General features: G+C 38.8%; 1 protein-coding gene across 9 annotated transcripts in view; it reads right to left on the bottom strand.

Moving 5' to 3' along the window:
- The window catches only part of LOC136424138 (arf-GAP with SH3 domain, ANK repeat and PH domain-containing protein 2-like), a 61,970-nt gene that overhangs the window by 32,561 nt on the left and 13,479 nt on the right, over positions 1 to 15,930 (bottom strand). For 7 of the 9 annotated variants that reach the window (XM_066412604.1, XM_066412601.1, XM_066412602.1 and 4 more), the window contains exons 2-13: positions 9,791 to 9,863; positions 9,301 to 9,387; positions 8,065 to 8,082; positions 5,769 to 5,830; positions 3,572 to 3,646; positions 3,385 to 3,434; positions 3,044 to 3,119; positions 2,651 to 2,704; positions 2,396 to 2,481; positions 1,924 to 1,999; positions 1,425 to 1,514; positions 188 to 309 (exon numbers count right to left, since the gene is read on the bottom strand). In XM_066412604.1, the coding sequence (XP_066268701.1) occupies positions 188 to 309; positions 1,425 to 1,514; positions 1,924 to 1,999; positions 2,396 to 2,481; positions 2,651 to 2,704; positions 3,044 to 3,119; positions 3,385 to 3,434; positions 3,572 to 3,646; positions 5,769 to 5,830; positions 8,065 to 8,082; positions 9,301 to 9,387; positions 9,791 to 9,863 (869 nt within the window). The remainder of the gene's footprint in view (positions 1 to 187; positions 310 to 1,424; positions 1,515 to 1,923; positions 2,000 to 2,395; positions 2,482 to 2,650; positions 2,705 to 3,043; positions 3,120 to 3,384; positions 3,435 to 3,571; positions 3,647 to 5,768; positions 5,831 to 8,064; positions 8,083 to 9,300; positions 9,388 to 9,790; positions 9,864 to 15,930) is intronic. The other 2 variants (XM_066412606.1, XM_066412600.1) reach the window with 1 other exon arrangement.

Raw genomic sequence — 15,930 nt, forward strand, 5'->3', positions numbered from 1 at the left:
CAGGGAGCGGTTGCTAGCCCTTCCCCTGTAATATTCTTACCCGTCACTTTTCTTGAGCAGAAAGCCAGTCTTCTCGCAGCCATGAGCCTTGTTGCCCTGCATCTGATGCAGCTAGTACCCAGGTACCATAAATTCAACACCTATTCATTATAATTTGAAGAAAGATCTATTTATAAAATCTTCTCACCCATCACTTTTCTTGAGCAGGAAGCCAGTCTTCTCGCAGCCGTGTGCCTTGTTACCCTGCATCTGATGCAGCTGGTACCCAGGTGGCTGGTTCAGCGACTGGGAGCTGCTCGTGGTGCTGGTCTGCAAAAAGGAGTGCGAGTAGTCCACTAGGTGCTGAGAGAGCCTTCTCTTGGAGGAGGAGAAGTGTTGTTTGCTAATTCTGCTGAGGGTGTGGGAACGGGACAGCGGGGGCGACTGGTGGAGGAAGGTTCCATTCCGCCAGGAGGGTGTGCAGGTTCAGGGAGGTGCAAGCAAGGAGGAGAGAAAGGTGTAGAAACAGAAAAAAATATATTTTTGAACCAAAAGGATAATAAAGTACAGAAATCAAAGTAGAAAAGTAACCATAATGATAAGAACGCAAATAAGATAATCCATACAAAAAGAAATAATGATTTTTCAAATGAAAAGGTAAGGAAAGAAAGGTTTTTGAAACACAGTTTGGGTAAGGAAAAGGGGATTTTACAGTTGATGTGAATGGCATGTTTAAGAAGCGAAGTTAAGACATTCAGATGACATGAAAAGGACAGGGAGTAAAGGAAAGATGGAAGAAGAGAAAACAGTTCTACATTAGATATGAGCAAGAGAATCGCAGACGAAAAAGAAACGAAACTTTTAAAACAGAAGAATGAACAAAACAGAAGGCAAGCAAAGCAAATAGCGCAAGAGAAAGCCCAAAGAGGGAGCAAGCAGCTTTATTGTCACAATCTTACCTTCCGAACTGGTATCGCATTCAGCAGTCATGCAAATTACCAGGTAAAATGCAACTGTTTCAAGAATTTGTTAATTCAAACCCTTATGCAAGTGTGTTAGCATATAAGCAAGCTGTGATGTTTTCTATCAATTTTAAAAGATTCAATCTTTTATGCCAACTCAGGGCAAATAAATCTCAAAGTTATGCCAACATCGTGGCTAAACATGCATTCTAAAATGCTGCATATCAACAAACGAAGTAAAAATTATAACATCTACCAACATAATTCCACCAGGGTACATAATTCCGCCACCTTGAAAAGATTCGTCCAAACAGATCTCCAACCCAAAGTCCTCCAGTATGATACACTCCTGTATATGTATCTAAACTGTGCATACGTAGGGGGGCTGCACTAGAGATCTCTCAAACCCACTGTTTTTCAAAGTGGCGGATTTATGTAACCTGGCGGATTAATGTTAATGGAGGTTAGAGAATCCCAGCGAACCTCCTTCTCCTTGTCAATCTGCATGGATGATCTCAGCTGGTTACGAAGTTCTACCAGCTGCTTCTTCTCTTCATCCTGGGACCTTTTAATCTGGAAAAAAGAACCCAGAAAATTTAAGCTGACAAACAAATGAACAGAAGCATTCTTTAAACCAGTGCTATGGGTAAAGTGTTTGCCTTGCACACGGTAAGTTGTGAGTTTGATCCCCAGCTGGGTCATACCAACTTAAAAAAATGCTTTCTCTGCATAGCACTCAGCATTTGGGAAAGAGTATGGAACTTAAACACACACATCACCACCAGCGGACTAGCCCCCTGCTGTAGAGACTTGCACAAAGTTGTGTTGCCCAAGGGTTGCGAATCGGAGATGGGCGATGCCATAGGCTCCACCAAGTGGCGCGGGTGGACTTTACCTTTATGGTTATATTCATATCACAGTACAAGCACATCTATACTTATCTGTAGTTTCAACATATAGAAAAAAAAGTCTGGGAACTTACTCTCTGTAGTTCCGTACTGAGCTTGTCCACATATGACTTGAACTGTTCTACTGTCTTCATTCCATCTGCAAAGTAACTAAAAACAAGACAGAGACATTTGGTAACACATAACTTTCACTTCTTCTAAAACCTTCACTAAAGCCATAGATAATACAACATCTTTCTTAGCTGTAATATCCAACATAATGATTTGGGCTGACGGAAAATTTTTGACAGTGCAACTCCAATCTAATAAAGTATGTTAAGGGATACACTTCACTGTAGAAGTGACCACCTCTACATAAGGAGTACCTGGCCAATGTGACCACTTTTTGGTGGTCCCTTAGATAATTTTCCTCATTGACACAAGCATTGAAAACCTGTCTTCAGTGACCACCAATAGTCTTGATTAGTTTTGACTGTACATGGACATATATATGGTGATCCAAAGGGGAATAAATAGGAAAAATTTCCCTCCATCAGATCCACCTACTTGTTCTGTGCATGATAGTACTCCACAAGATGCTGCAGCAAGTCCGCTCCTTTCTTTGTCTTGATCTCGTTCACTTTTATCAGGTACTGAAAGAAGAAAATGTGCGGAGTTTCAAACATATTTCCTTGAATACATTTGCCACTCAGAGAAGGAAACTTAAGACAATTGTAAAAGCAGTGTAGGAGTTACATGTAGAGACCCGTATCAACATCTCTACAAAAAAATCTTTTTCAAAGGCATGCCTACAGTACTTACTTCACACATCTGTAGCTGAAACATTCTTCTTTCCTTCTCCATCTCTTCTGCAACCTACAAACCAAAAATTTGTAATGTAAAAAAAATGTAAGTTTTCATGTGCTGATTTCTTCAAGTAAGAAGAGAGTAACTCTCTGGTCAAATCAGGAAACACTAGCTGAAGTGAATACATTTTATTAGAGAATCACAGATATTCATACTAAATCACAGACTTATTACATTTCTAATCAGGTTTAATGTGGTTTCTTTCATCTATATATAAACGGTGTTAATAACCACATAAAGAGGTTTTCCCCATTACAAGCACGAATGGTCTGATCCAACCTGTCGTGAATAGGACGTCTAGACCATACCACTTTACAGAAAGGTGGTAAAGACATATTTTTTACTCACCTCAGCACCAGAGACCTCTGTTCTTATTAGTCCTGCATCTTTAGCAAGCTGCTTCTTTTCTTTCTCTATCTTGGAACTAAAGGAAGAAAGAAAGAAACATACAATGTAGAAATTTACAAATTCTGTTTCTCCTAAAAAAGAGTGGTGGATGGCTACTCTTTCCAATATGGCATCATGTCATATAGTGTAGGTTCTGTCCTCTAGTGAATTACAATAAGGATAATCATTGAAACACTTCATTAGTATATCAGAAAAAAAGTTTGCCTGAAGCTAAGATTCTAAAAGAAGAAGTTGGAATGAAGATGCTAGAGTCTGATCTCTGATCTTTATCAAATACTTACTATTTGGCATCATATTCTTTGGAAGCCTTGTCAAATGGTTTCTTCAAGTCCTGGAAAGAAGAAAATGACTTGATCATTATCCGCATTTTGTACTTCAAACATTGAATGCTAAATGGTACATTTATATCAACACTGCAACAATGATTTCATCCATTATGTGTTGGAAAATGTGAAAGTTATCACTTACCCCTTTGATTCCCTTTAGGTCTCCCTTCAATAAGGAGTCAAGTGGGAACATCACTATGTTGTTCAGGTTTTGAACCTATTTGTGTGAACAAAAAGAAAATCAACATACTGTGAAAATTCTGATAGATGTTAGCTTTGTGCAATTTACATGTTGTTCTTCTATCCCTAACAGGGCAGGTATCAGTGCTTGAAGCTGAGAGAATTGTACATGTACACCTTGCTGTCTTGCTTCTATGATTATGTGAGCTAAGGGTGCAATGCTGCTCACTGACAATAGGGGGAGCTGCTATGATAACAAAAGTCTGCAAAAAATTCATCAAATCATCAAGCTCAATGGATTGGAAAAAAGGTTTTTCCTGTGCACTTCTTATTATGATAACTAAATCTTCATGGTGAAAGTAGGCACCTGAGCCACATAATGGTCGCATTGTGGTTAGGGCAGTTTAATCAAACGTTCCTTATTCAACTCCCTACTAGGTCCGAATGAAGTTCCTTACTCAACTTAATCTCCTGCAGCCTGTAACATCCACTACCATAATACCGCCACGTTTACTGCAATTTCTAAAGTGATACTAATTTAGCAAAGGAGCAACTCGTCATTTTTTCCCGGTTACATGTCGATGTTATAGCTTACCTTTGCCACTTATGCTGTGTATGTTTTTTTGTCTCTCTTGATCTGCTAAAAACGAAATATCGCAATCGTAAGATGTTGCGGAAATGCACCGAGAACGGGCGTGCGCAGGGAAGGGGGTTCCATAATATCGCCAGGAAGAAACTCGGCAATTATCTTGTTGTTAGTAACCTTTATAAACCAGCTGTTGTTCCTTTCTTTCGGGGTTGTGAGTTCCCTAAACATACAAAGATGTCAGGGGATACAAAAAATCACACGAAAACGGATGTTACTGTTACGAATTTTGATTTACTATAGCCCGTCACAACTGCTATCACGTAAAACTTACGTCTGGCGTTCTACTATGGTTCAGTTCACATAATGGCGGGTCCGTAGCTAGTGTAACGGTCGTATTAATTGTTGGTCTTATCCAAAAAATCAAGATCGTAAACTAGTCCTGCGTGCCCACCACCCCTCGTAAGTCATATCTTGAGGGTTAAAGTTGACACGGCAGGTCTACTATGCCGCTGGGTGTGAATCAGGAGCAGCTCTCTCGTGAAGTCCGGCGGCGGCATTGCTCGATCCAGTTATGGAAGAATCCCAAGTGTGCCATGCAAATAAAGACATTTTCTTAGACAATTTATCACAGGAGATTTATTGGTTCCTGAGTAAAGCTTTACTACTAATTTTCGTCTCCCGTGCAAATACAAATGGTATCGACGTGGAGTCCCCATTCAAGTTGCGGCGGAGGGGTGCAAGTTGTTTGAACAGCGGTTTGGGACCGAACAATAGAAGGGTTCATAATCCTACTATAAACTGTTGTTCCTTGGTGAAAAATTCCTCTATAAATAGTATGCATATAGTGTGATGCATGTAGATGCAAAATATTTCTCAGTACTTTGTAGAAATTACACCCGCCCCTTCAAACTATTGGTTTCGCCGAGATTTTCGCGGGAAATTTTCTGTTACGCAATACGGGGGAGGAGCCAGTCTCGGGCGAAAACAATAAAAATGGCGACGTTCTATTTTGCGCCAGGTCAACCGCAGTTACGGCTAGTAAACAGCCGTTCTTGACAACAGATCACACTTTTACACGAGTTGAAGGCCAGTAAAAGGAACTTTATTTTGCTGTTGTTCAAATAATCGCCTTGAGCTGGAAGTACGTGCGATTATTATGTGCAAATCCAGCGAACAACGTGCGATGGCGTGATGATATGTTCTTCCCACAACGCGCTAGCCTGCGGTGATAAGGGATCGAAAACATTTGACCTCGTTGTCTTCGAATGCCTCGTTATTGAGACCTTTTTTACATGTAGTTGATTGGCATGTTACAGATTATCAAATACAAACAATTCATTCATGCATGATGTTCCTAAAGGGACATCATGCTGTAACAGTGGGGTTCAAGCGCCACTAACTGACCAGTCTAACTGGTCCAGACCTTCTAGTCTAGCGGTTAGTGCGTTCTGTTCATGGGCTAGTGGCCCTGGTTTGGTGCGGGTTTAAATCCTGGGAGCAGGGCTGTACTACTCGCCTCTTGTGTTTCAATGCTACAGATTATGAATAGAGTAAGTTGTACATGTCTCACCAGACTTTTCATGAGGGCCGTCAGCTCTCTGGTGAAGACTGAAAACTTCAGGAACGCCGCTCCTGTGGGGGCAAAGGTCGAACAAAATCATTTCTACTGTCAAATAAATAAGAAATCTTCCTATCAATTTGAATGTCATCCACATAGATTATGTGAAACCTATATTCGAGATTATCTTGTAAATTTTGCCTCCATGCATGAGTTAATAAACTTGCCTTTTTTATTGTAACCAGCTTTCGAAATATTTACCATGAATTTTGGAAGGACATTTTTCAATGTAGCATAGCTTAGCAAGTAAAAATACTGGACAGAATTATGTGATTTGAATTCAATCAAAAATGTTACATGTACATCAATTCTCATAATTCCACCGGGTACCTAAGACCTAATGGTTTTGCCTTAACATTGCTAAAGCATCTCTACAAATACACAAAAACATAAAAGTTAGGAAAGACTGCTACAGTTTAAAACATTTCAACAACACAACCAAATACAATCATGCAGTAAGCTAAAAGTAAAACAAATGTTAAAATGTTTAAATACATATTTCTAAACAACCTGTTAGAAAGCCAAACAAACTGAAAACTTGTTAAACATATATGATATAATGTACTGTTAATGATAGAGAAACCATCACTAATGACAGAGAATACTACACACTGTAAACATGGTTAACACACAGTTGAGGACTCTACAGTACAGTTAATGGACACTTTTTATAATCTGCATACCAAATAGAGCTTTTCATGGTCCCAATTATCCTAGGAGAACTTTTCATTATGGACAGAGGTTGCTGAGCGACCGTACAGCGATCAAAACTGGATTTGTGTGGTCCTTGATTACATTCAAGTATTTGATGTACATGTAAGTATAATAAAAGTAGGAATAAAACACACAAAAAAACATAACTTTAAAATTGTTTTCTATCCAGGCAGAATCCATGAAAAGCTCTATCGGAAGTATTGTGCTACCATGATTTTATGATTTATAGTACGACAAAACTAAACGCCATTGTCCAAAAAGGGACCAATTACATGCAGATATGGTAGAATTTTTCGACGTGCCTGGTATCCGAACCTATTACATCTGCCAAATCGCTCTCTTCCTCTCTACTGTATTTGTGACAGAGGGCAAAGGAGACTCAAAAGCTATCATATAGGTTTACAAGGTAAAAGTTAGTCAAGCAACTGGATAGAATTTGGAAATGGTCAGATGTTTCAGACAGCATGCATCCGCTGTCTTTCCTCAGTGACTGACAAACTGTCTTTCATCTGTCACTGACAAAAGACAGCAAATGCTGTCTGAAACGTCTGACCATTTCCAAATTCTACCCAGTTACTTGAGTAACTGTTGCCTTGCGTATCTTATCATCTGTATGTCTATCCTTCATCGACGTATAATAGGTTTGGGTACCAGGCTACAATATAACTTAATAAACCCCCCAAGTGGCCAAATCTAAATTAGGACACATTGGTGTATTTTACAGCCATACTGCAGTTCACAGCACATCTACATTGTAGTTATAAAGAGAACACCGTTATCACTACTTCCCTATAATGGCACGTTGATCTAGATGTCCATGGAAGCCAGAGGAGTTAGAGAAAGAGAGAGAAAGAAGGAGTTATACATATACTACATCTAAGAAACGTAGAGACAGTACCACTACAAAGAGCTACATCTCTATAGTGGTAGCGTTTCCACCCTTGCCTCTGTGACATGCCAAACATCTTGAAAAAAGTTAAGATTGAAGGGAAAAAATCCTCAATAAACTCAGAGTTCAGATTTACATTATATAAAATGTCATTATGATAAATTACTAGGATTTGAATATTGAAGCCAAGCTCCATTACTGCTGTTAAAATGTGATATTGCTAGGGATTTGGGTAGCTGCTTTTATTTGTAAAAATGCTCTGGGTTTAAGTTTGTTAAACGTATTTAGTACATTAGTTTGCCGGCAGGTCGCACAGGTCAAAGGTGAAAGGCCACGACACATACACATACAGGTTAGTGCAACTGTAGTAGTGTAGCCTCTTTTGCAGGCCTTCTAGGCAACGTTGGCATTTGTTTTGGGGGGAGCGGTGATTCATGATTTTCAACATTTCGGGGCTAGGTTCTTTTGCTGGAGGGATTGTTCTTACTGCCTAGATCTCTCCAGCAAGAACCTGGTCCTGATATGCTGAAAATCGAGAATCAGCACTCCCAAAAAAATTAAGGATGGTGCGGCCTAAAAGGCTTGCAGAGGAGGCTATGTGGTGAGTGTTTTTCTACACAGCATGTCCAGTCGACAACCACATACCTACATACTCTGCGGTATCTTTAACAAGCAACCGCCACCAGCCAAGAAAACAAGAAAGCAGAAAACATCAGTCACAGCATTCCAACAAGGTGTGGAGTTTGTGTGTGTGTATTGGTAAGGGTTAGCCTGCGTACCATCTTCCATAGTAACCGCTGGCTCAATCTTACCACTAATGCTAACTCTGCAAAAACACTGAGCCATCCGTTACTACAGAGGATGGCACCCAGGCTATAGCTAGGTAAAGGTAGGTAAAGGTAGTCCCATAGCCTTTTTGAGGCTGTAAGTGGGTTGTTATCCACTGTGTCTATGGCACAGCATTGGAAGGCGGAGCCTATCCTTGAGACTCCTTCCAACAACGTTTTACCTCCCTAACGAAAGTCAGGTACCCATTTTTACACCTGGGTGGAGTGAGGAACGTCGTGTTAAGTGCCTTTCCCAAGGGCACAACATCTGTGGCATGTCACTTGTCAGGGGATTTGAAACCAGGACCTCTAGGTTCTGGGTCAAACACCCAAACCGTTAGGCCAACACATGCCACGTGTATATTGATATAGTTTATACAAATGTAAAAGAAAACAGTTTTTAAATGTAACTTCCAGCCACAGGCAGCCTCCTTAAAATGATGTCATATCATAAAGTGGAAAAAGATTTGTATAATTAGCAGATCATAGCAATCACTGGCAAGCATTATACACTTCACAAAACAAAATCACATTGTACTTGTAGTCTACTTCATATTGTCAGGCAGCTTTGACCAATTGTAACATACATGTAGTAGCGACATGCCTGAAAGTAACTACCATCTTATATGAACATGGATGTATCCTTTGCTACAGCTGAAGACATATATGTACAAGTAGGACAAGGAACAATCGTGACTACGTCAACAGTTTTTTTTCTTAAGCTCTTTGATTTGAATTTTCTATGTTAACTTCCTGAAGTAAATCATTGAGCCTATTTCCTCAATCCTCATCTTAAATATCCTTCCAGATTGTTCAAGAAGATATTCACAAAAAATTAGTTTCCACTATTTTTTTCTTTAGCTGTTTGAGATGAATTTTCTCTGTAGACTTCCTCCCAGCTAATTTCTTCATGACCCTCCTATTTTTCTTCATCTTTCTTCTCAATATCCCCATTATCCCCAATATCCTTTCTCTATCTTAAAACCCACTCGCCCAATTCTCGATCGCTATATAAGTATTTCAGACAAAAACCTTGGTCTCCACGTGTACATACCGATATCAGGGTCATGGTCGCGGGACAGAGCGTTGTTTCCCAGCTTCTCCATGTTCTCACTGAACATTGTCTCGTTGGCAACATGGCCTAGAAAGACAGAAAATATACATGTACAACTACAAAGCGATCAGAGATAGTAAGATTCTTACAGTAGGTCAGACAAACATAGACACACTCCTTGTTATAGAATGTAAATCCCGAGCAATATACATGAATGTTTAATACTGAATCTTGCATAAGTCAGTCACAACTTTCATATCACATTCCATTCATTATAAAATTTGTCTATCATATCCATGACTTCTGTATCAGGATATCTTTAAATTTATTGAACTGCGACTGTGACCAAAGAATAAGTTAAACTGGTCTACCGTATTTGTATCACGGTTTTCATATAAAGGAAAATTTCAATTACATTTAGAAAGCTACAAGCTTTGGCCTAGTAAGTACTTAAAATAGTATGATGCTTAAAATCCTGGAGAGAGCTTACTTGTTCCGGATGTGACCATGGCCTTGACTGACTTCTTCATCTTGCTGAGCCCGCTTCTGTCCAAGTCCAAGGTCTGAGGGAACATCAAAGAGAGAAGACTACATCAGAACTGCATTACTTAGATTGGGTACAGTATTAAAGTATCAATCACAAGTCCCTCTAGACCTAAAGGTCTGTTGAAGAAGGCCTGCAATATCACAGGGAGGACAAAAAGAATGCATATGATGTATATGTACAATATACATGTACCTGTGTCATGTACATATATTTTGAGCTCGGTACAAAATGTATATCCATCTGCTAAGCATGTAGATGAAAACATACATGAAGATGGTACAAAATGCATACTGTAATTCTTGTTTCTTTTACTGTAACTTTATAAAACGTATGTTCACTGTTTTCACAGTCACCTTTGTACCATGAACTTATCATCCCCGTGAAAAAAAACAACTGTTGTAATTATTTATGATTCCTTCATACATCTGTTCTGTAAATCACCCACCGCCACCGTGAAGTTAAAGTTCAGTGAAAATATCCATTTTCCTTGCACCATGAAATTTTGCTACTGACGACTGTAGATAATTGAAAAAAAGTGAAGTATAGTATTCTTGGTATGTATATTGTTATCTAGGGAGATTATTATCTATATGTTTAAAAGCCTAACAGGTAATATAATTGTCTCATATCATATGATATGGTAAATGGTTCTATCAATTCTATTCTGTCATTTGGTCACAGAAGTAGTGGTAAATAGTTTAGTCAATATAAAATTGTAATTGAATGTTATTACTGTGATGATATTTGAATCGGTGTGACATGCATCACTTACGATAGGTGAATTTTAATCCTCAATCAGCAGAAAAGATCATTACACCAGATTTGAGATATCAAAAATATACTAATTTGTCCTGAAAGCTAATCTTTCACAACAATATACATGTAACAGTGTGCAATGTACAAATTTAACATTCTCTTTGCTGAGGTAGTCTTTTGGCACCGATGTGAATACGGTTACAGACTTAGGCAGCATGGAGAAGGTTAAAAATTTCAAATTACACTAAAACACAACCAGTACAATGCATGTGATTACTGTGTCCTAGAACACTCTAATCTTCACAATAGCCAGCACAGGTCAATACATTTCATTAGGGCAGTGGCAGCCATTCCTGCGTCATTACGTCAAACTGCCCCAGGGGGCTGGTTTCTGTTTGACATCAGATTCTATCTGTCTAAATGTAAGCTACAGTGATACAAGTACATGTACATGTAGATGGAATGGTAGATGTACAGTGCTTCCTTCTTCTTCCTTTAAATTTTAATAGTTTTAACGGTGAATGTAGAAACAACGACATATTTTCCTGCGACATATAAAATTATAAGTATAAGGATGTCAGAAAATATAATGTGTACTGTATATCAAAGGAAAATAGAGATAGCAGACTTCAACCCCTTACCATACTGATTAAGAATCCTTTCTGTTCCATAGACAGACAAAGCGACACTTAGGATGTATGGCAAATTATGCTGTCTTGTGGGCATTAGGAATTGCAGACACAAACATATACAAACACAGACACACGCACATACATTGTAGATACACACACAACTGTCCTTTGTAAGGAAAGGGTAAAGGTATTGGTATTGTGTACTTAATATTCTTGTTATCACGGTGAAAAGAAATATTGCTAAAATCACAAGATCCATAAATTGCACTGGCCATAGGAACTTCAAATTTATCAAACTGATTTGAAACGGTATCAAGAAAACAAACTATGAACCTTTAAGATAAGAGACATTTAGTTTATGATTTACAATAAGTATAGCCCCCATCCCTTAAGCTTCCTGGTCCATGCCTTATGAGGAATTGACTGTCCCATAATGAAAGAGACAACCATGTCCATGATGATAATGATTGGGCATATCTTGGAAGAACAGCTCACGGTGATTGACTGTCTTAAATGACCCAAGAAGCCCCAAGAGGTAGATTAGAGACAATCATCGTATTGATCAACTTGTACGTGTAATTTCAAATTCCGATTGATTGTTTTATCATTACAAAAGAGCCATAAGATTTAATTTGTGTATTGACTCTTATACTTAAATGCAAAAGATTGTAACATCAACACATAATTCTAAAAGGTTAACCCTATGATTGCGACATCAAAAAGATAAAAATAAAGAGATCTGCTAATGCAGCATCCGTTATCCCTGAGGTATGCACACTTCAGATATCCAGGTGTTCAAGACATTCTTGAGATTTCCTTGATAACATTAGTACCATTCTTTCAATGTGCCCGGAATGTCACATTCTCAGTTTTGATACATAATAACTTTATTGAAAATCGCAGCATTGCCGCTGAATTGATAACAAATGTACAATGATTGAAAATTCATCAAAAAGAGCTTTGCAGTGAAAAAAGGATGTCCATGGTTTTGTGCTGCTTTGTGCCATTTTACCAATTGCAAATTTTGGGTAAATAAAAAGAAACTTTGCAATTTTAGGCGACAAATTGCATCCATTCATTGGTCTGATCTGCCCTGGCTTACACCACCTTGCAAATGCCTGTTGTAAAATTGTGGCGCAATGTGGTCCAGTGAGATACCCGCTTTAGTATAGGTGCAGGCAGGCATCAGAAATACCTGCACAACCCATATTTAACCTGCATAGGCACAGGCCCTGAAAAAATCAATACGAATGGAGGGGAAACCAGACAAAAAGCACACAATGAATGATGATATACAATGTACTTCCTGCTAATGTCTATGGGGTTTTAGCCAAGAGTAATGTGTGCTTTTTCATAGCCAGAGTTACACCCTTTCCTCTTGTGCATGGTAAATGTAGCCAAGAATAACCACTGTGTAAAGTCAGGAAACAAATGTCCGTGTGTTTTTTCATAACCCCAGAGTTACGCCCTTTCCTTTTTGCGTGTGGTAGACTAGTGGTAGACAGGAATAACAGCAGTGATGGAGTCAGGAAACAAGAACGTGAGAGCAATTGTAAACATGCAGTCTCAAAATCCAACACAAAAACAACAATATTTCCTCTGTTAATACAATGTATAGGGCTTAAAATACCCGAAAGTGTGTATGATGGCAGAAAATAATACCAACTTACATTTTGGTAAGCTAAAATAATACTGGATCAACACATCACATATTTGCAGACAATAAACTATTTCAAGTCCTAAGTTACAGCTGTTGTAGCAAAATCCATTTATTTTTACAGGAACTTAATTTCGCGGTACAAAGGGAAAGAGAATTTTCATGGAGTTTGAAACATTTTAAAGTGTAGTAGCAATACATTGGAAATGCATAGTCACGATGACATGAATTCGTAGCGAAAACCCGTGAAAATTTAAACCACCGCAAAACATTTTGAGATGTACAGTATGTCTCACTCTCAGTCAATGCCGAAAAGTAAAAGTAGAAGCTATTGGAGGGTACCACTGGGTTCTTTCAGTCCAAATTCAATCCCACATGATGTAGCTGGAACATTAGAAAGGCAGAGGAAACAGTCTCTTCTTTCTAAAGAGCACAGAAAATCAATAGAACAGCCTGGATGGGGAGTATGGTTTTCACACAGGGCCAGATGAAGGATGGTATAATTTCCAAGGACTGCTTTTCAATTCCCTGGTACGAATCTAGGCATAAGTTACAATCATGGTCTGGTCATGGTCATCATTTCATTTTGGGGATGCGCCGATTCGCCACTTTCAACATATCGGGGCCAGGTTCTTTTGCTGGAGGGATAGTTTTTGCTAACGTTTTTCGTCTATAGGTGGCAAAAATGATCTATCCACCACTGAAAGAAACGGGCCCCGATGTGTTAAAATCGCAAATCAGCGCTCCCCCAAAATGAACGCCGCCATCGCCTAAAAGGCCTCCAAAGGAGGCTAGATTTGTATGTGAGGGAATGATGTTGTACATGGCTGCACAGACACAACACGACATGCTCCAGTTACATGTGGCTTTAGTCAGCACCCTGCTCTACACTGAGTTAACCCTGGGTCAGGTCACAGTTTGGTACTAAGTAACTAATGTAACAGAGTACTGTACAGTCATACTGTAAACTCACTTACTTACGCTGCGATTTTATTTTGCGGTAGGAGGGAATATGAGGTTTTTGCAGTGTTTTCAATTCGCTGTTAAAGCGATTCTGTGGAAGCATGTTTGCGGTGTCATGAATTTGCCGTGGAGAGGTTACCGTGGAAACCGGCAAATATATAATCAGTGCGAAAGTTTCAAGATTTACGGTAAGCTGTGGTTCAAATTCACATTGAGAAACCTAATATATGAGTGCCTCCATGGGAAGCGTTTCCACAAGGCTTAAGGCTGGATTCAAGAGAAGACCCCCATGTATTACACTAAATTCAAGGAAGGCAATTACACAAAATTTGGTCACCTAGCTACAAAATTTGATTTGAAATTATGCGGATAAATAGTTTTCAGATTAGACAAAAATAGCATAGAGGCCCCTATATACAGATGAAGGTTAGACTAAATTCACTAATGTATCTTGTTGTTCAAATTTACATTGAGAACCCCAATATAGTCAAACATCTACATACATGTATGGACCACCTAGTCAATGTGGCCACTTTTTGGTGGTTCTTTAGAATTAGATAATTTTTCCCATTGACACAAGCATTAATCTAAGAATTCTAGATCTGCTGTCTACATGTAGTTCTGTCTATGGTGACCACCTGTCCACATAGACCGATTATATCAGTCCCCTCATTGGTCTTCTTGGACAGTTTAGACTGGATTACAACATGTATATTATTCCCTTGCTCTGTTCAACTAAGGAGCTTTTAAACAGATTAAACTTCTTGCTTGACTGCACTCAGTCAGTAGCCAATTGTAATGTTATACCTTCAGCATTTGGGAAAACAGTTGGCTCTGTTTGTATGCACCTATTGTGCATGAAATCTCATGGGTTGTCAGTTGAATTGAGAACACATGTACATGTAATGGTAGATCCAGGATCAATCTCTGGAAAAGGGGTTACATCAAATTCCCACTGCATACATGTGTATAAAATTACAATCTTGCACGTACATGTACAATGTACAAATGTAGTTGTCTTATGAGACCATGCACAATCACATACACACAAAGAAACATTCACACACACACACACACACACACAGACACAGATTCAAACACACACATGCACACACATAAACGTGCACAAGCTAGTCAGAAATGTACAGTAGAACTTTACTTACTTCCTGTGTTGATGACAGCAGAGAGAGCATGTACAGAAAACATGGTTCAGTCTTCAACACATGAACAATACTTTGTAATAAAAGGCTTGCATAGGAAAAGCAAAGATAGCCTTAAAGGTAAGGAGAAAATCAAGATAAACTTAATCAAGGCACATGTATGTACGCAATTTGTTAGCACAGTGTCAGATGTACATAAACAGAAGTCAAATTTGAAGAAATCAAAAGTGTGTAATGTAGAGTGTGAATATTGTGAACAAGCCGCATCGTTGTAGATTGCAATTGAATAACATGTACATCTTTGACAAAAGGTTCGTATCATTATTAGAGATTCACAAGTGTACAACTGTTACAGTACACTGTTTAATAAGAACATATACATGTATGCAAGTACACATTGAAAACTTGGCAAATACATCATACATAATGTTTGTTTGTATATTATACACATGTGCCAGAACTTAATTCATCTACAAATTTGTAAGCACCCCTCTCTGGTGGTCAAAATTCAAGTGAATCAAGACAATGCTTCTTTTAAAATTACCAGTTCATATAATAACCTACATGTACTTATACAAGTTATACCTTATAAAAAAATGTATAGTAAATATTAACTTAGTTAGAAACAAAAGGCCATCTCAGCTGGGAGAAGGTTAAGAAATCATCCTAGCCTCTCATGATGACCACATTGTGAACCTGCCAAGGTTTGACCAGATGACTTTCACCCCAAATCACCCTGACTTTGACCTCCTTGCCCCTTGACATTGATTTTCAAGCCCCATGACTTTGACCTTCAAGTCCCCTGACTTTGACCTTCAGGCCCCTTGGTTTTGACCTTCAGGTCTCCTGACCATGGGTGTAAAACAACCTGCTGACTTCCTATCTCTTCTTCTCAACGACTTCTCAGGCTAAACC

The sequence above is a fragment of the Branchiostoma lanceolatum genome, chromosome 18, assembly GCF_035083965.1.
Source record: "Branchiostoma lanceolatum isolate klBraLanc5 chromosome 18, klBraLanc5.hap2, whole genome shotgun sequence".
Classification (NCBI taxonomy): domain Eukaryota; kingdom Metazoa; phylum Chordata; class Leptocardii; order Amphioxiformes; family Branchiostomatidae; genus Branchiostoma; species Branchiostoma lanceolatum.